We start from the raw sequence: 21807 nt of genomic DNA on the forward strand, positions 1-21807 counted from the left end.
TTCTGAACTTTCTAGCGTTAGCTGAAATGTAGAATCAGCAATTTTAGACAGGGAATGCCAATCTGTGAGCTAGCTAAATTTATTTATTGCAATCTATTTAGTACAAGGCCTCATGGCTGAGTTCCAATGCAATGTGCAGATAACTGTATTTTTTAATGTATTCACTTAAGTTTGATTCATTCACAATCTCAGTTTGGTGTCAGGTCAAAAGCGTGCCGGGACAAAGGCGCGCGCAGACAATTGAGCGCAGTGCGGAGGCGCGCGCCGCAGAAAATTACTGTTTTAGGGCTCTGACGGGGGGGGTCATGGGGGGAAACCCCCCCACTTTACTTAATAGAGATCGCGCCGCGTTGTGGGAGCGTTGTGGGGGATTTGGGGGATTATAACCCCCCACATTTTACTGAAAACTTCACTTTTTCCCTGTTTTTAGGGAAAAAGTTAAGTTTACACTAAAATGTGGAGGGTTACAACCCCCCAAACCCCCCCCAACGCCGGCGCGATCTCTATTAAGTAAACTGGGGGGGCTCCCCAACAAAAAACCCCGTCGGAGCCCCTAAAAACTGTAATTTTCTTTGGCGTGCTCCTCCGTCTTGCGCTCAGTTGTCGGCGCGCGCCTTTGTCTTTCGCAGGGTTGTCTATGAACCTCTCAGTTTTCATATCATCGGTAACAACTGTCACACCTGTAAACTCCAGAAATCTTCAACAAAGCAAAAAACTGAATCACCAATAAGCCAAGATACAGAATGAAAAAAGGGTCCATTGCATGAAGGACAGATGTGGTCAGTAAAAAAGGAGATCTAGTATTTCAAGTTGTTTTAGAACTATTAGTTATTTATAGTGCGAACCTTCAAGAACCAACCCCTTTTCTTTCTCAGATAGCAGACGCATACTATTCATGCAAAAACTATTGACCTCTTGATATACTCCCCTTTTTACAAGGTCGCGGTAGAGGTTTCTACCACGGCCTGGAGCGCTAAATGCTTTTACACTCATAGAATTCCTATCAGCTTTGGAGCATTTAACGCCCCAGGCCACAGTAGAAACCTCTACCGTGGCTTAGTAAAAAAAAAAAAAAAGGGGGGGGGGAGATAATTTGTTTTAGTGAGAATGCTAAATCTCTGTAGTAACATGGACAATGAATAGTTTAGGAAGTCAAGGATTGAGGAAGTATGCCTATAAATGCTTTTTGATGGCAGTTGTAAAAGAGTGCCCAATATAATACAACTGGGTAATTAAATAAATTGAATATTGTTCCAAAGGAAATGTAGCACAAACAGCAAAAAAGGAACAATAATAGTTATTAATACAGTTTCAAAAATGGCGTTTAGAATCCAAAAGTAGAGTAAAATAACTCAGCATAGGGAAAAACCCTTTTATAAACTTTCATAGAATCAATCATTGCACCATCTTGTTAGAATAAATGATTTTTAAATAACTTCATAGATTCATAAGTAATTCTTAAATCTCCATAATGTGAAAATAAAGTCCAAAGTCCAAAGTTTTGTGAAAAGCTAATATAAGTAAACAGATTTAGTTTCAATGTCTCTGCAGCGGTGACCTTTTGAATTAGGTACCCAACTGACAAGTCTGTCACACACAGCATTAGCGGGTTCTCTGAGGAAGCCAGGACGGCGAAACGCGTCAGAACCCCGCTGGGTCACCGCTGCAGAGACATTGAAACTAAATCTGTTTACTTATATTAGCTTTTCACAAAACTTTGGACTTTGGACTTTATTTTCACATTATGGAGATTTAAGAATTACTTATGAATCTATGAAGTTATTTAAAAATCATTTATTCTAACAAGATGGTGCAATGATTGATTCTATGAAAGTTTATAAAAGGGTTTTTCCCTATGCTGAGTTATTTTACTCTACTTTTGGATTCTAAACGCCATTTTTGAAACTGTATTAATAACTATTATTGTTCCTTTTTTGCTGTTTGAGTTGTAAAAGAGTCTCATAGGTCTTATTTCAGAATATTAGACCAATAATCATGAGACAGGTTCTTATTAAGAATATTGTTTTGTTATTTTTTTATCTGTATGCAAAGAAGATAATTATCTGTTTAGATGAAGGATGAATGGTAGTTACAATAAAAACAAGCATTTACTGTATTTATAATTATAACTGCAGGCCTGTTTGCTGCAATAGAATTTTCATCTCATTTATAAGAAATATTACAATTTTTCATCACTTGATGGCTATAGCAATCATTCCATAATGACCAGCATTAAAGGGAATCGGTGGGCTATTATAAAGGACAGCACAAACCAAGAACAAAAGAAACTGAAGGCAAGCATACAAGATGCAAGCTATGTTTATTATATCAATTATTATTTACGGTTAATGTTACCACCTTTCTATAAACCAAGGGACCCGACACGGTCCGTGTTTCGGATAACATGCCTTCATCAGGGGTCCCTAGTTGGCAAGGTATCAAATTAAATCGCTAACAAAAATAAACATAAGCTTGTGTAGTCCGAAAATAATCTCTGAACAGGGGTCTCTGTATGAACTTGCTATAAAGACACATAGGGCCAGATTCTGTATAGGAAGCCTACATTAGGCACCCTAATTAAGGATGCCAAGCCTTCTCCATTTTTTTTAATTTTTACAAAGTGTAACCCTCCCCCTTTTTCCTCCTGTGCCAGGTCTTGACAATTCAGATTTTCATATGTGTCCTTTCCCTTGTTTTTAATTATTATCTGACTGAAATGATTATGTTTCCCATTTTATTGCTATTTAAAGGTCAAAAGACAAGTACAGTATGTCAGAAATGTTCATGGTTGATATTACACTGCTAAGTGGTTTGGAACCTGTCACTGAAGACCTGGAGCAGGTATGGAAGGAAAACACACTTTTCATGGAGCATTGTTTTCACAAAGAGTTTGGAAGTCATGCATTCTTGGATCTCCCCATACATCTTACTACCACCAAATTATGAATAATATTTCAGATCCTATTAACTAAAAGGGGCTAATAAGTTAAATACCACTCGTATACACTAATGTAATATTACTATGTTTACTTAAACTTTCTTGCATTATAATTTCTGTTATAGTGCCAAGAAATGCATGTTAAGCTACTCATTAATTTACATATTTGATTGATGCAACTTGCAGTATTTTTACTGTTACCTCCAGATATTCAACTAGTAGTAGTCAATCTGTCTGTTATTCAGTGCTATTTAGCCGGCCAGCAACAGGTCCTGGCCAGCTAAATAGTGCTATGTAGGCTAACCACTCATACTCAGCAGGAGATAGCAAACTCTCTCCTGTTGAATATTCCAGTCACCGGCTATGTCACATGACATACCTAGTCAATGCCAATATTCAGCTATGTTGAACAGCTATGTTGAATAGCCAGATAGGCCTGCCTAAATAGCAGATATATCTTTGGCTACTGTAATTTAGCTAGTCAGTTATGTCAAATGTGGCATAATGTGGTCCAGAAAGTCAATGCCAGTCACTGGATACAGCTCCGGTATTGAACTTTCAGGTTCAACGTTTACTGCAGGAGGTAGCCGGACTGCCTCCCATAGTCCAAAAATTGGGTTCAGTGTATTTGTAAGTGCCTAAGACACTTTAAGGGCTCCTTTTACGAAAATAGTTGCGGTATACAAATACATTATTATGTTATATTACGTAGGTTATGTTATATCTCCATAGACAGGTTTTCCCGGGAGAATGTGATGACAAGAGCCTATTTTCTGTCACAGAAAGATCCTATAAAAAGATTTAGGCCCCTTCTTTGAAAAGAACATTAGAATGCAGCCTAAAGATTCTTCTATACTCTACCCCTGTCTCTGTATCTATATGAAAGCGACTACAGTTGTAGGACCCATTTCATATTTAATAAACAGAATATATTTTCTGCGTAGGTTAAGAGTGAATGGTTTAAATATCAAGATCCACTACTCAATCAGGTTTTTCCAGTGTATACTATATATTCCCTGTACATGAAACATGGAAGCTGGATATTTACCTTTTGCACATTCTTAGATGTTTGATCTTTTGAGAGAAAGATCTGAAAATCTGAAGAAGTATAGGGGGCGGAGGAAGTAAAAGAATAGTATTGGAATAGAGTTGGTACAGAAAGGCTATTGAAATTTTTATTCCCCCTCCCCCCCAGTCCACAATGATAGAAGAAGACAAGAGGCAACACCTCATGCACAGATATCAAGGGGACACTGTTGACAGGCTGTGGTAGAGCGGAAGAAGGAAGATTAAATCTGGCTCTTATTATGCCACATATTAAGAGCCAGATGTAACAAGCTCCTTTGCATAGACAGAGACGGGAAAACAACCTCAATAAAGCAGGCTCAAAGGAGATACCCTTCCCTCCCCCAAACTCCAATGGTTGGGGAAAGGGAGTTTCAAGAGACATCTTGTCCACTGGATCCTATAATTTTGGACTGACTCATAAAATTAATGAAAAATTGTGAAGCCCTATCTTTTACCTAATCAGAGAATAATATTTTAATGAATTTTCTATTCATTTATCTTATAGTTGACTAATTCTGCAGATAAGTATATTGACCATTATGAATACAAGAAAGGAAAAGTCTACCTCTACTTTGGAAGGGTAAGTGGATCCTGTCTGTATTTTTACCTTTAGTGGTGAATTTTGACAGCAGAGAGCAAGAATCTTGGGGCTCCTTTTACTAAGGTGCGCTATCGGTTTTAGCGCACGCACGAAATTACTGCGCCGCGCAGTATGCTTCTAGAATAACGCCAGCTCAAAGCTGGTGTTAAGGTCTAGTGCGCACGGCAATTTAGCACACGCTATTCCGCGTGTTAAGGCCCTAACGCACCTTAGCAAAAGGAGCCCTTGGTTTCAAAGAAGTTAAGTCAGGAGATAGAATGGGAGAAATACTTTTTTAAAAAAACAGCACTGGCTTTATACTATAAACAAGCTTTTCTTCTAAACTAAACTAAACTAAACCTTAAGTTTATATACTGCATCATCTCCACAGATGTTGTGGAGCTCAGCACGGTTTACAAGAACTTAAAATATAGGAAGAGAAGGAAAAAAAGGTTTACATGAACTTATATATAGAAGAGAAGAGTAAGGGGGGATAGAATTACATTTTAGTGAAAAGCCAGATTTTCAGTTGCTTGCGGAATAATTGGAGGGAGCCCAGGTTCCGCAGCGGGGTAGTAAGGTCGTTCCAAAGACCTGTGATTCTGAAGAGAAGGGATTTTCCCAGTTTGCCTACATAGCGAATACTGTGTAGAGAGGAGAAGGATAATTTATACCTTTGGGCGAGTCTGAAACTTTTAATGTACTTTTATTTGTTTAATATTTTTTTATCCAGTAGTTTTCCTCACTTTTTCTTTTCCATTTATATCCCAGTTTAACTAAAGTGAGTTACAGTGTATATACAAATCAAAGAGGTCCTTTTACTAAACTGTGTTAAGTGCTAGTGTGTGCTTACAACACATTAAAAAGGCTTACAACTGGATGTGTGTTGGCGTCCTGTGGTAAATTTACCTTTTTGAGTCCATACACTGTGCGCTAAAAAAATATTTTGTATTTTCCTCAAAGGAAACATTTTAGGGGGTACAGATTGGGCATGACAGTGCTAATCAGCATGTGAGGCATTGCTGTGTGCTAATTGATTAGGGTGGGGTAGCATTGAGGCCCTTAGGCCTGGATTCTCTAACTGGCGCCAATTTTTTAAGCACCGATAACCACCCAAACTCAGTATAAAATGCCACTGCAATGATGTTTTTAACTGAGTTTCAAGGCACCTACCAGTGCCTAAAATATTGGCAGTGGAATTGCGCCTCCATAGGCGCTTTAGACCACCTAACGCCACTGTGGGTGTGGCTAATACTGGAAGTGGTTTTAAGCGGCCTAAAGCACAATTCATAACCAAGGTAGGCACTGGAAATGTAGGCCAGGAAAAACCTGGCCTGCATTTTTGGTGCCTATCTTTCCTGGAGGTGCAATTATCTATATGGCACCGTCACGTGATTGGCACGCAATCGGCAGCCGCCAATATCGGTGCCATATAGAGAATCTAGGACTTGCCTCCTACAAAATAGGTGGTGGTAGAGGCTCACACGATAATCTTTTCATTATAGACACGCACTATTGGCAAAACTAGTGTATAGGCATTAATTTGGAAAATTTGCCATTTTCTGACCGTGGCACAAGTAGCCTTAGTGCACAAGAAAGACCTGTATAAAGGGCATGCTAAGGCCACTTGTGTCATGGATTTAGTAAAAGGGCCCCAAAGAGAACAAAAGTTCATGTTTGTAATCCTCTCCCTTTTAAATACTCACACTATCTCTATGACATGTATCTAAAAGCATGTGTGCATGTACCCATATACCCAATAACACTAGTATTCTATAATGGAAAATTGATGCCTACTTTCCTTTATAGAATAGGGGTCTAAATATAGGCACATTGTTATAAAATTGCCCCCCACATAAGTCTATTGTGTATTACCTGAAGATAGTTATAATCAGAATAAATTTCCAATTTTTTTATATGGGCAATCAACGGTTTACCTGCATAAAAAGTTCTGCTAAAAAGGGGCCACCCCAATGCTGCAGTTAAAAGTAGCTGGTGATTCCTGCACCATCTCCCTATTCTAGTACCTTCACACATCTCTCACAGTCCTCAGCTATCTATCAACTGAGTCCACCTTTACCTTATAGAAAAATGTACTTCATGTATGCAAGAGATGGTTTCTCATCTTTGGGATCTTGCCAGATACTTGAACCTGAATTGACCATTGTTGGAAACAGGATATTTTGGTCTGTCTCAGTATTACAATACATTTATCTTATGAGCTCCATATACCCTGTATCTAAACTAATCTAACCAGGACTTTTGTATCGCACATATCCAGTACAGGTTCAAGGCAATTTACAGAGATATGAGGATAGATGTTACATCGCATTGGAGAAACGATACATATTTGCTAGAGAAGAGGCGACAGGAGGCGGAGGGGGGGATGGGAATAGAAATTATATTGCATAAGAGAAACGATACATATTTGCATGAAGAAGAGGCGATGGGAAGGGGAGATAAAATGCATAGGGGAATATACAATTGTGGGAGGAGAATACAGGTTCACAAATGGAGGGCAGACAATATAGTCGATTCATAGTTTAGAGGGAGTCATAGTTATTGAGTTGCAGGGAATGTATCAAACAAGTAGGATATCAGCTTTTTCCTGAAGGTGAAGTAGATTGTCTCTGTCCATATGGATGTAGAAAGGCTGTTCTAGGTTCTGTAGTCAATGTTCAGTATGATGATTAGGTATTTCTCTGATTACTTAGCTTGTCTTTTTCCAAAGTGCAAACATGCTCATTTAGGGCTCCTTTTTCTAAGCTGCGATAGCGTTTTTAGTGCGCGCTAAACCCGCACTACATGGCTAGAACTAACGCCAGCTCAATGCTTGCGTTAGCGTCTAGCGCACACGGCAATTTAGCGCGCTATCGCAGCTTAGTAAAAGGAGTCCTTTGTCACTTGTCAAGATGTTTGTAAGCGCAAGAAATAGCAGTCATTGGGCAGAGACCTACAAGAAGATGTGTTATACCAATATTCTTTTTTTCACATTAATAGCTGCCAGTAAAAAGACGTTTAAAACCAGATAAATTAAAAATTATATCTTTTTTAGAATAATGCTCATATTGAAACTTATAAATATTCGGGGTTTTTGGGGGGGATTTTGTTCTTGTTTGTGTAGATCTCAGATGAATCAGAAGGGGATTGTATAAAATTTCGTGCCAAGAAAATTAATCCCATGGGTTTGGTACAACCAGCTAATGCCATTCTATATGATTTCTATAATCCAGGTAAATTGAATACCTGATGGTAAAGAATAAATGTGAGCAATGCTTTTGGGGAAATGGTGTGGGAGGGGGGGGGTTATTTAAACATTTATAATATAGTAGATGATGGCAGATAAAGACCCGAATGGTCCATCCATTCTTCATGGGATGGAGTCATATGCAATGCTCTGTATCAGTGCTCTTTACAACCATGAGCAATATAGTACAAGCCCATGTTTTAAAGCATTTACAGTCAACATGGCTACCTAAGGCAATGTGACAAAATGGCTTGCCCAGAGTCCCAAGGTGTGGACTCCCTGTGGGAGGAGTGGGATTTTCCATCCGTTAGTATAACCACTAGGCCAGCCCCTGATGGTGCCCAAATATAGAAACTTTCTTTTTTATAAAATGAAAGTTTAAAAAAAATGAAGCCTGTTAAAAATAAAAAATCACATACTATTAAGCTGTTACAGGACAATTTTATAACAGTGCACCAAAGTTAGACACCTAGGTAGTAGAGTGGCCCAGATTCTATAAATGGTGCCTGAAATTAGGCACCTAAATCAGCATACCTAGCCAATCTAGTCACCTAACATATTTTTCTTAATTGACTTAATATGCACTATTAATTGAAAGAGTAATTAAAAAAATTAAAAGAATGAATTAGGAGGGAGGTGTCTACTTTGAGGCAACTTCCAGGAAGTAGGCCTGGCTAGGGGCAGATTGAGGGCTGGTAGGGGCCTAACATAGGCACACTCACTTAGACCAAGAAAACCCTGACATAAACAGGAGTGCGTCTAAGGTTTCAATGCCTACCAGTGATTACAACCACTAGGCGTGATTCTATAAACAGTGCCTAGCGGATGATTGACCATTGCACTCAGTGGTGCCTAGAACCTAGGCATCATTATAGAATCAGGGCTAGTGTGTTGAGTGCAAATTCTAGAACAACATCTGAGTGCCCAGATGTTGTTATTGAATAATAGCATAAATTAGCATCTATGCACCAACAATTAGGTGTCCCATGTCAACAGCTGGCATAAATGCCTGTGACTAAATGCATCAAATTAGCATATAACTTACAATAATATGTAAGTGGAGGACCCACCCAGTGGTATAGTGAGAGAGGTTGGTGCCCGGGGCAGTGGCACCCAGCCTCGCCGTGCTGTGCACTCTCCACTCTTCCCCACTGCTTGAGTACCCCCTGCTACCGCCCCCCCCACCTGCATGCCCCCCATCTTCCTCCTGTTGCTTGCGCTGGCCTTGGCTCATTTCTGACTTCATGTCCTATCCCGCGACAAGGTGATGTCAGAAGGGAGCAGCGTCGGAGCATTTTAGCACTCCGGATCATGGTACAAACCTCTACTGCGGCTTAGTAAAACGGGGGTTAAAATTGCCCAACTAGATTCAGGAGAATGTTCAGTCCAAAATCTGACTTTAGATTTGACTGAAAATTTAGTTGTAATGGTTAAAATTATCTAGTTACACCTGCTATTCAGCGGGTTTTTGAAAATGAACCTCACTGTGATTTCCATCTTATTATCCTTGGCATGCCTGAATATAACATTTTATTTTCCATTATTTAGATAGAGAATGCAGTATATTTTATAATGCACCACAGAAAAGTTCCATGGTATCCAAATTGTGCCAAGGAGAAGTTTGTCAGTGTGCAGAAGGTAAATACATCGGGAAATATTTTGTCAAATTATATTCTTTTTTTCTCAGTAATGTGAGTTTGTATACAGTGTGATTAAACTAAAGAGACATTAAGAATACTAGGATCAATATTAAAAAAGGTTTAACCGGGCAGGATAAAGATACTTATGACAGAGATGTATCTTTATGAGGGGCCGCTGAAAAGTTCTCAGTGCAACCAAGGAGAGAATGATGTGGAGCCATGAAACTTACAAGTTATTTCACACTTTTCTTGACACTTTTCATTTCATTTCATATCACTGAAATAAAAAGTGTCAAAAAAAAAAAGTGTGGAATAACTTTCAAGTTTCATGGCTCCACATCATTCTCTTCTTGTTTGGGCTGAGAACTTTTCAATGTCCCCTCGTAATTGTCTATGAAACAAATAATAAGAAGGTACTAAATGAATCACCTTAGTGAGAGAGTTCCAGATCTTAACAGATTGTAAAAAGAATGAACTTTCTAGAAATCATTTAATTCATAAGTCTATAGCAGATGAAAATACAGAAGTCTGCAATCTATTCTGTGGCAAGTTTGACCGAAAGGAGGAATCTCTGAAAAAAAAAAAAAAAAGAATCTAACTGTTTGAGGACTGCCCTGATAGTATTTTATGAACCAATCAAGGTATTAAAAAAATTATTTGGGCTTCAATAAACAACCATTGGCGTTGAATCAACATTGGAGTTGCCTGCTTGTATTTTTTTTTTCAGTTTGAAAATCATCCTGAATTAACTGAAGACTTTTCCAAGTTTTTAGCGGTATCCCTGCATATAAAGAATTACAGTGGTCTGAGATAAAATCAACAGTGTGCATTACTGAAGAATATTTGAGCAATTTTTAAAAACCTGAACAAAATGAAATGTTCTTTTAATGACAGAGAAAACTAAACAAAATAAAAACTTTTGGCCTACACTTTCTTAACAATTATTCCAATATAAAACTAATACATGCTAGGTAGAGATGGACAAACAAGGTCAGAAGGCATTCAAAGGAACATGAAGGCAGATAAAGGCCAAATGGCCCATCTAGTCTGCCCATCCGCAGCATCCATTACTCCTCCTCTCCCTAAGAGATCTCAAGTGCCTGTCCCACACTTTCTTGAATTCAGACACAGTCTTTGTCTCCACCACCTCTTTCTGTAAAAAAGTATCTCCTTAGATTACTCCTGAGCCTATCACCTCTTAATTTCATGCTATGCTCTCTCCTTCATTTGAAAAAGATTCACCTCCTGTATATTAATGCCATGGAGATATTAAACAATATTTATCAAAGAATTCAGCATGATTTTGAGGAGGTGATATTAAACATCTATCATATCCCCTCTCTCCAACCTTTCTTCCAGAGTATACATATTGAGGTCTCTAAGTCTGTCCCCATACACTTTATGACAAAGACCACTTAAAAGGTTTTGTAGCAACCCTCTGGACCGACTCTGTTCTATTTATATCTTTTTGAAGGTGAGGTCTCCAGAATTACACACAGTATTCCAAATGGAGTCTCATCAGAGACTTATACGATGGCACTATCACCTCCTTTTTACTACTGGCCATTCCTCTCCTTATGCACCCAAGCATCCTCCTGGCTACCTATTTTGCCACCTTAAGATCATCAGACACACTCACCTCCAAGTCCTGCTCTTCTTTTGAACACAGAAGTACTTCACCCCCTATATTATACCATTCTCTTGGATTTTTGTAGCACAGGTATATGATCCTGCATTCTTTTGCATTAAGTTTTAGTTGCCAATTACCTGACCATTCCTCAAGCTTCGCTAGACCACGCCTCATGTTATCCACACCCTCCAGGGTATCTACCTTACTACTAGTACTATTTATCATTTCTATAGCATTGAAAGGCAAACACAGTGCTATATGTTTAGGCCCTGATTCTACAAAGTGCGTCCTGATTTTAGGCCAATCAGGCCTTAGGTTTAGTGGGGATGGGTGGACCCGCTATGCCTAAGGCCTGATTGGTCCAGGCTTCTAGAGCCTGGGCCAATCAGGCCTTAGGCTTCACGGGATGGGCCGGGAAGGGGCGGGCCCGTCTCATTTCGACGAGGCGGGCCTGCCGGCTGGACGGGCAAGACCCGTCCGGACAACGATTAAAGGTTAGTTTGGTGGGGGGGAGGCTTGGGGGCTGCTAGCGCGGGGGGGGGGGGGCGTCTTCCGGCAGGAGGGATTGGGCACCCTCCTGCCGATGATCGGTAGTGTCGGGGGTAGTGGGGACATCTTCTGGCAGGAGGGTTTGGGCACCCTCCTGCCAGCAATTGGACAGGCGGCCACTATACTTATCGCAGCAGGGAGATCCCTTACCGCGATAAGTGTAGCGGCCGTGTCTACTCTAACCCGATTCTTTAACCGGCATCTGTAACATGGACGCTGGTTACAGAATCGGGGTTTAGTGTAGGCCCGATTCTGTATAGGACGCCTCTCCTTGGACGTCCTATACAGAATCCGGGCCTTAATGTTCAATTGACAGTCCCTGCTCAGAGGAGCTTACAATCTAATTACCCTATGACAGAATTTGGCATCATCCGCAAAAAAACAGACTTTACCAGACAATCCTTCCGCAATATCACTCAGACCTATTCATATGTAAGGATTAAGTTCAATAAAAAAATAAATCAAGCTACAACTAGCAATAATGCAGTGTGATTGAAACTGAATCCAAGTCTGTGTACCTGAGCTCTTTAGTTTTGAAGGTTGATTATGATTTGACTCAATTCAAAATTTTTGTAGAATGCTCACTTGATTTCTAAAAACTGTGAATTGCTGCCAAAATGTCACAGGCTAGTCAATAGAACTACTTAAATAACGAGAATTTATCTTGTTTATACTATCCCACTTCTGAAACTCTGGACAAATTAAAATTAGTTCATCATAGAAATACAAAATGCAACAACAGAAACCATGTCATATACCCCTAGGTTGCTCAAAGTTGAGTGTGTAAATTTGAGCACCATGTGCAAATTAACTAACTAGCAAGATATCAACAATAAATAATTCCTTTAATTGTGCCAATGTGCAGTTACACAAGGATCTGCCCTAGGTGCTATTCTATAAAATGTGTACCTAAATTTCATAGCAAGTAACTCCAAAGGGATGTGGCCATAAGAGGAGCATGGATGAATCAGGGGGATACTTCTAGAAGTTGAGCATGATGATATAGACTGCTATCATTTGTGCATCCAGTATTTACATCAGCTTTTATCAGGTGTAAATATCGGTGCCCAAAATTATACAGAAAGGCCCTGATGCTATAAATGACACCTAAAGTTAGGTGCTTAGACTGGTGCACCTAGCCAACCTAGGTGCCTAATTTAGGTCCCTTTTTATCAATCCGTGTAAGAGTTTTTTTATTGCAGGCCGCTGCAGTAAAAGCTCCGACGCAGCTTGATAAAAGAGGTCCTTAATTACTTAAAAAGCTTAATTGGCACCAATAACAAGCAATTAGCACCTCAGAATTGGCTTAGAATGAATTGGGTGGTAGGCGTCTACAGCTTTCAGGCAGGCACCCAGTCTAAGGTGCCTACCAGAAGGTAGACGTAGTTAGGGGCAGATCATGGGTTTGTTATGTGTGTAGGTGCTTAAAGTGGACTCCGTTACCTGTATTTAGGCCCAAAAACAACCCTGACATTAATAGGGTACTCCTAAGGTTCAGGTTGATTCTAGTGCCTAAGTCCACTTTAGTTTTCTAGGAGTGATTCTATAAATGGCACCTAACTTAAGATTGATGTGCATAAGCGCCACATTCCTCAGTGCCTATGGTTTAGGCGCAGTTTATAGAATTGGACCCAAAATCTGCACTAAGCAAGTATTTCCTAAAGGGCGCTTAAAGTGGATCTTCCTAGCCCCTATCTTTGAGCACCATTTACTGGATTCTCCCCTTAAAGTCCATGGAGCCAACTAAACTAACCTTTTCCCCTATGTAGTATAATAATGTAGACTTTATTTGGCTTGAACCTAATGTTCTCATAGCCCTGGGTCTTTTGTTCTCTTCTATTATATTTACAATTTGAAAAACCATTTGTGTTTGTGTCCATTTTTACAAGACTCTTTTGTATGCAACCACCACCAGTTCTATTAAAAAAACATTTTCTCCAACATAACCTCTTGTTCTGTTCAAATGCATTTGTCACATTGTAATGTTTATATTCATGAGGTATTTATCTGTTAGATTTTTATACTGCTCTCTAGATAAAAAACACTCCTAAAAGGATAAAAAATATTAAGCATAAATCAGTATTAAATGTGTGGGCCAACTGATATTTTGATATTACCAACACATTCTAAAGTATATACTATTTCCAAACTTGACATTTCTTCTATTATATTGCCTACAAGACCACCTGGATCCAACTATAGGCCCCTTTAGCCTACCTCAAATCCTGGTAGACCAATGGCCTAGTCAGGGCAGGACTGATCCCCATTCATTACTGGCCATATCTTCTCTACTGTTAGAATGGCTGCCATGAGCTTCAGCAGCTGTCTCACGAGATTCCCGCTGAAGGTCACATCCATTTTGCATCAAACAACACCAACACCTCCTCCTCCCCCCCCCCCCCCCCCCCCCCACACAAAATATTACTCATTTTCCATGTTTTTGCAACCCATTCCTAAAATATCATATTTGTATGTAAGGTTGAAAGTTATTTGCAACAGATCTTACCTATATAGGGGCTTATTTAAATACAGTTTAAGATTTACATTCATCTTATGCTTTCTTTCTAGGTCCTTGTCCCAAGGAAAAAAGTACTTATGATGCAAACATAATAGATGAGACACGTGTACGGTTTGCATGTCACACTCCAGTTGTAGACTATGGTAATGCATCAGAAAGACATTTTGAAAATGTATTTATATTGTCTGACATTGCAAATTATGTGAAATAAAGCCTAGTAAAAAGCTACATAGTTGTGTAAATCCAGATGGCAAGCCCTACTGATAGTACTGTTTAGAAAGCTGCTAAGAACAATAAACCTGTAAGAATGAGGTCCAATGCCACTGCCTAATGTACTATACAATGGGATAGTTGTTGAGCTGAGAAAATGGCATTAGTGAGAGTTCTAGCCAAAGTGTGCAGGAGCAAGCTACAACAAGCGGAGACTCAGAGGAGATATGATAGAGACCTTCAAGATCCTGAGGGGCATCGAAAAGGTTGACAAGGACAGATTTTTCAATTTGAAAGAAACCACAAGAACAAGGGGACACTCGATGAAATTGAAGGGGGACAGGTTTAGAACAAACGCAAGGAAATTTTTTTTCACACAGAGGGTGGTGGACACATGGAACACCCTTCCGGAAGCCGTGATAGGAAATAGCACAGTACAGGGTTTCAAGGAAGACCTGGATAGGTTCCTGGAGGACAAAGGGATTGAGGGGTACAGATAAGAGCAGTGGAAGGTTTAGAGATAAGTGTAGAGGTAGGTATAAAATTAGTCAGGGACTGCTGCTCAGGCAATATGCCTGATGGGCCGCCGCGTGAGCGGACCAGCAGGATGGACCTCTGGTCTGCCCCGGCGGAGGCGACTACTTATGTTCTTATGTTCTTATGGCAATGTGCTCTCAGCTTTTCTTTTTTTTTTAATCTTTATTAAGTTTTCAAAGCTAACAAAAAGTGCAAAACAATATACCTACATATATTAATAATCATAATAAGCACTTATAATCAATCAGTAATAATACAGAAAGAATAAAACCCTTTCTCTCTTCCAGCATTTTCAATCAGGGAATAAAACCAAACAAAAGAGATACCACTCTCCCCTGGATGTATGTGCTAAAACAACAGAAAATAAAGATAAAAAACCAACTATAACAAAGCCACAAAAGTCGTCAATGGACCTCAAACTAATTTGAATAACTTATTATGCCCCAGCATGTCAGCGTTCATCTTCTCATACTTATAACATAAGCATAAATTTGCCTACCAAAAAGTAAAACTAAGGCGATCCCAATTTTTCCAATTGTAAGTAACCATTTGCATGGCTATCCCGGTCATAATAAGGAAAAGCCGACATTTATATCAGTCCAATGGGGGTTTAAGATGCAATATCATCCCACACATGACTATATCATATGTCAATGGAATCGATGACTCCAGTATGGTATTAATCTGTCTCCACATTGACCTCCAAAAGTTGAGTATCAAAGGACAATAGAACAACAAATGATCCAGTGTCCCTATGTCTAGATGACAGTGCCAGCATATATTAGATTTAGAACTATCTAATTTCTGCAAACGAACAGGGGCCAAGAAACTTCTATGTAACAAAAAAAAAACAAACATGTTTGTCTCATAGATGCTTATGCTGTACATCTCATCCTCCAAATCCAAATCCGTGGCCATTGAGAAGCAGAAATCTGCTGCTTAATCTCAATGCTCCAAATGTCTCAGACTAGGTTTTGTTTTTTTTTATGTTCAAATAGTCCGATATTAATTTATACCACTTGGCGGCCTGATGCCCTAGGAAATCTGTCTGGAAGCATAATGCTCCCAGCTTTCTATCTCATCCTACCTCTTCTCCCTCACAGCATTCCTTTCTCCTGCCACATTCTAGCTCTAAGTCTTGCCAGGTTCAAGTAGTAGGAGATGGAGCTAAGAATTCCTGATTTGATGGAGAATGATCAATGCAATCAAGTTAGCCAGTGCGGTTGGCTACTCTAAAATTGCTGCAAACCTCATTGGTGTTTACATATCATCGCAACCTACCTACTTAACCAATAGCTGTAGTATTGCGAGTTTAACTACAGACTCCAGCTGTGGTGTTATATTAGGTTTTGAGGTCCCACAGTCAAACTCAGTAGTTGCACCTAGTACCCAGGGTGGTGAAGACAAATTCTTTCTCACTGCATATGGAACACTTGCAATGGGTAGCATGCTCAACTTCTACCTCGCGAGGACCCTTGCAGCTGGTGGGCTTGAGCAACCCCATCAGAAATAATAAGAGTGTGAGAATTATGGGTAGGCCTTGGCCTTTGTTGGCCCACCCATGGTTAAATCACTGGTACCCATCTCTTGGGCTCACCCTCAGCCCCATAGATTGGAGGGACTGACTACATTTACTTCCAGATTTCTCAGAAAACTGAGTATATCTTGATTTCTGTTACTGGATCTCTTTGCAGCCTATAGAGCACTGATCAGAAAAACTTCTGAAAAGAACACCTTTACATATTATGAAGCTGAAATCACAGAAGTCCTTAAATCTAGTAAGTTCATAACACGATCGTCATTGTGATGTACAATTTTGTTAAGGTTGTCAAAATCAGTTTATATCAGTTTTCCCAGTTATCAAAAAATCTTTCCAGAATACATTTGGTAGTTACAAAGCTGTCCACTGTCAGATTTTTTTTATTTATTTTATTCTACTTGATTATTAATGAGATATATTTCTGCATTTGGACAGGGATGGGAGGGAGACCCCAAGTTCCATTTATGGGTAGCAGTAAGGAACGAAAGTAGCTGGGGCAGGATTTTTGTTTTGTTGTGTTTTTTTTTTTTTTTTTTGGCTGACTGCCAGGAATAAAAGATAAATGGCCAGGGAGAGCATACAAGTTATCTACAAATCAATGTTGGAAGGGAGGAATAGGGCATCAGTTCCTCTCTTACAACTAATCATATATATTTAACTAATGGATTAGGGCTGGGCAGGAAAGAGAGTTGAAAGAGGCTTCAGCCCTGGGAAAATTATTTATTTTGGATCAGGGGCTAGGAAGGAGAAGGGAGCATTGCCCCCCTCCCCCCCACCACACACACACACACACACACACACACACACACACACACACATACACACATGCCCAAAAACATATGCAGTTGTATATAAAGGTCTGGACCTTTCTGATCAAATTGTATGTTTCAATAAATTCCTAAATGACCAGGAGCTAACATAGGGTTACCAGATTTCCTCTTTAAAAAAAGAGGCCACCTTGTCCCCAACAGTTCTGCCCCCATTTTGCCCCACAGCCACCCCCCATTCTGCCCCCAGCCACGCCCCTACATGAACCTTGTGTTTTCTTTCCCAAGCTCAGGGCCACATCTGGAGGACCTCCATGCATGTGTAAACATTGAATTAACATCATGCGCATGCGTATATATATGCATGTGATGTCATCATGTTGATCTCCACGCATGCACAGAGGCCCTCCAGATGCGGTCCCAAGCTCATGGCCTTCCAAAACCCAGTTTTGGAAATCCCTCCAGGCACCTGGACAGTCCTCTACAAAGAGGACATGTCTGGGTTTTTCTGGACATCTGATAACCCTAAGCAAGCATAACCTATACTTTCAGTCAGTTAGGTTTCAGGATATCCCTAATGTATGTAATGAGATGGCTATGCATGGCTACTACCTCTTTTAGTAGCCATGGATACCTTTGGATGCAGGAGACGTGTTCAGCGTCAAAATTAAAGTTTGATCGGATACGTTACACCCTGAGGCAGCAGACTTGTGAAATGCTGACCACCGTTGGTGTACCGATCAACAGAAGATAAGTTGAATATGTTTTTTCATCTATCTTGAAATATCTTCCAAGCTAAGCATAACACAGCACAGTGCTTGTTTTATTTTAAGGAGGTTTTTTAGCCGGTGAGGTGAACGCTTCACCACCGCTATTCCACCATTGTGGAAGTGGGAGGGTCCTTTTCTGAGGCTTTTTCCTCCGTTTGAAAATTGTCATTCAGCCTGCACTGTGTTATCAATATACCATCTGACATAATGCATCTTACCGTTGTGGAAGTGTTTTATTAATTACTGTTGGCTTTCACAACATCTGAGTCTTTTTGGGTACTACCTCTGTTAGCACCAGATATTCAGTGGTGGCCATATCTGGCCACTGACACTGGATATCGAGGCCTAATTTAGGCAGGGCTGGCTACCAGAGCCTATGCGGGTCCTGGCCAATAGTCAGTCAGGGCCCGCATTGTTATTTGTTTTACCCTGTGCAGTCCTCCTCCCACCCCCTGGTGCAGCCTCCTCCTTCCCTTCCCCCTCCCCCAACATACAAGAGTTACAATCCTCCTCCTCTCTCAGCAAGTTCCTCCAACACCCTGGACTAGATAGGCCTCACCTGGGCCTACCTCTTTTCCATGATGGTTGAGTGGAGGCGTTAAGGACAGGAGCAAAGCCCACACACTCCTGCCCCTTGCAGCTGCCTGGATAAAATGGATGCTGCGACTTCTTGTGCTCATGGCAACTTGTGATATTTGTGGAAAAGGGGTTGGGGGTTGGAGGAATATTCTGTCCTATAATAAATTGGATGAGACTATCAAGTTAATTTTATCCAGGCATTTGTAACAGCCCAGCTTTACAAGTTCTCTGAATATTCAGTTGAATTTCAGCATATAACTTATATGATTTACTGTAACCAAATATGCCTCTATATCTGCTCTCATGAAACTTGCTGAAATGAACTCACAAACTTGTCATTTTTTTTCTTTTTCATGCAGTTTGTTCTCATATGATTATCCCCAAAAAATCGTAATTCAGTTTTCCGTATTGGCAATACTGGAGTTACCAAAATTACATCTACAAGATCAGGCTTAGATGTGTCAATTAAAAAGAAGATTTAAAAAATAACAGAAATATATTTGTTTGTTCACAAATTAGATGATGATGAAACTATTAAGAAAGGCGACGTTCGAGAGTTTATCAAGCGCACTTCTTGCGCCTTAACCTTAAAGGATAACGTAGAGTACCTTTTAATGGGAAAAGATGGACATACAATAGACTCAAATGCCAAGTAAGTATTATGTAGTGCATATTCTTTTCCAGATTTCTTTCAAATTAGCTTCCTGTCTTTATTTTCCCAGTTCATAAACCATATGAGCATGCTTTTATATTTTCTACATTAGAATGATAACACATTTCATAAGTTTCACAGTTCATTGTGGGATGAATACATATTATTTCACCAAAGTGGGGGGGGGGGGGGAGAATCATCAAGGTGCAGTAAAGGCTGCTGAATCCCAACTTACAGGAATAATGCAAGCAGCATTATTTCTGTGGTCCAGGAGCATCGGGCTGCACAAAGCTGTAGCCCAATGTCTGGGGAAATTTGGACGCCTAGTAACCCTAAATTTAGGCACCATGTATAAAATCAGCCGCTAAGGGCTCTTTTTACAAAAGTGCGCTAACATTTTTAACGCATGCACCGGATTAACGCGCGCTATAGCGCACGCTAGCTGAAAATCTACCGCCTGCTCAAGAGGAGGCGGTAGCGGCTAGTACACGCTATTCCTAGCGCGGCTTTGTAAAAGGAGCCCTAAGTATCCTGAGTGTAAACATGGCAGTTGTAACTGATGACAACTACTTGCCATTCTGCTTCTGTCCTAGGATGCAATACTTTCTGGATTCTAAAGTGTGGATTGAGGCAATTCCATCTGAAAAAACCTGTAGTGCCAGTGTACGGAGAACATCTTGCTATCTGCTGAATAACTTTTTGGAGAATTATGGATTAAACCAATGTTATGCTTGAAGGATTTTTGATTAATTAATCTCCTGCGTTTTGAAGACCCTAGGCCTTCACAGATAGGCCACTCAACTCTCCTTATGCTGGTCCAAATAATATGATTTTAATAATCAAATAGTAATAGCTTACAGGAACAAATCACACAGCATACAGAGTGATAGAGCACACACCAGACTGGCCAGGCTGATAGAGAACCTCCGATGAGTTCTAAAACCATGGTCCAGGGAGCTTTCTTTTATATGATTCTGGCAGCTCTGGCCCATGTTGGTGTATGTTACATTTCACACTTTCATTGGTTAATTATATTCATTATCTCATATGTTAAGCTATAGGTTGGTTAACATAAATTGAGTGATTCTGTGTTACGCCTTTTTCCATATGCTTCTCCCTCATTTCCCCTTAAATGTCCCGTTAATATACCAAGTTCCTCTTTTGAACACCTGGGCCTAACGGTTTTTCAGCTCTGTGGTTAGCCTTCTTGTATACTTATGTCCGTGGTTCTTCTTTCCTCTGGTGAAAGTTATCATGTTGCTTATGTTTTTTTCATCAGAATTATTTTTCTTTATAACTACCGTATTTTCGCGGATATAACGCGCGCGTTATACGTGATTTTACGTACCGCGCATACCCCTCGCGCGTTATATGCCTGAGCGCGGTATACAAAAGTTTTTAAACATAGTTCCCACCCCGCCCGATGCCCGATTCACCCCCCCAGCAGGACCGCTCGCACCCCCACCCCGAACGACCGCTCGCACGCGCTCCCACCCGCACCCGCATCCACGATCGGAGCAAGAGGGAGCCCAAGCCCTCTTGCCCGGCCGACTCCCCGATGTCCGATACATCCCCCCCCCGGCAGGACCACTCGCACCCTCACCCCGAAGGACCGCCGACTCCCCAACAATATCGGGCCAGGAGGGAGCCCAAACCCTCCTGGCCACGGCGACCCCCTAACCCCACCCCGCACTACATTACGGGCAGGAGGGATCCCAGGCCCTCCTGCCCTCGACGCAAACCCCCTCCCCCCAACGACCGCCCCCCCCAAGAACCTCCGCCCGTCCCCCAGCCGACCCGCGACCCCCCTGGCCGACCCCCACGACACCCCCACCCGCCTTCCCCGTACTTTGTGTAGTTGGGCCAGAAGGGAGCCCAAACCCTCCTGGCCACGGCGACCCCCTAACCCCACCCCGCACTACATTACGGGCAGGAGGGATCCCAGGCCCTCCTGCCCTCGACGCAAACCCCCCTCCCTCCAACGACCGCCCCCCCCAAGAACCTCCGACCGCCCCCCCAGCCGACCCGCGACCCCCCTGGCCGACCCCCACGACCCCCCCACCCCCCTTCCCCGTACCTTTGGAAGTTGGCCGGACAGACGGGAGCCAAACCCGCCTGTCCGGCAGGCAGCCAACGAAGGAATGAGGCCGGATTGGCCCATCCGTCCTAAAGCTCCGCCTACTGGTGGGGCCTAAGGCGCGTGGGCCAATCAGAATAGGCCCTGGAGCCTTAGGTCCCACCTGGGGGCGCGGCCTGAGGCACATGGGCCAAACCCGACCATGTGTCTCAGGCCGCGCCCCCAGGTGGGACCTAAGGCTCCAGGGCCTATTCTGATTGGCCCACGCGCCTTAGGCCCCACCAGTAGGCGGAGCTTTAGGACGGATGGGCCAATCCGGCCTCATTCCTTCGTTGGCTGCCTGCCGGACAGGCGGGTTTGGCTCCCGTCTGTCCGGCCAACTTCCAAAGGTACGGGGAAGGGGGGTGGGGGGGTCGTGGGGGTCGGCCAGGGGGGTCGCGGGTCGGCTGGGGGGGAGGGGGGTTTGCGTCGAAGGCAGGAGGGCCTGGGATCCCTCCTGCCCGTA

General features: G+C 41.6%; 1 protein-coding gene across 1 annotated transcript in view; it reads left to right on the forward strand.

The window, feature by feature from the left end:
* LOC117362888 (complement C4-A-like) overlaps positions 1-20548 on the forward strand; it is a 129038-nt gene extending 108490 nt beyond the window's left edge. Inside the window, exons 34-41 of the mRNA XM_033949977.1 lie at positions 2751-2841; positions 4512-4586; positions 7711-7819; positions 9382-9471; positions 14221-14313; positions 16612-16695; positions 19093-19225; positions 19819-20548. Of these exons, the coding sequence (XP_033805868.1) occupies positions 2751-2841; positions 4512-4586; positions 7711-7819; positions 9382-9471; positions 14221-14313; positions 16612-16695; positions 19093-19225; positions 19819-19960 (817 nt within the window). The 3' untranslated portion in view covers positions 19961-20548. The remainder of the gene's footprint in view (positions 1-2750; positions 2842-4511; positions 4587-7710; positions 7820-9381; positions 9472-14220; positions 14314-16611; positions 16696-19092; positions 19226-19818) is intronic.
* The last annotated feature ends 1259 nt before the right edge of the window (positions 20549-21807 follow it).

This window comes from Geotrypetes seraphini, chromosome 6, assembly GCF_902459505.1.
Source record: "Geotrypetes seraphini chromosome 6, aGeoSer1.1, whole genome shotgun sequence".
NCBI classification, from domain to species: Eukaryota; Metazoa; Chordata; class Amphibia; order Gymnophiona; family Dermophiidae; genus Geotrypetes; species Geotrypetes seraphini.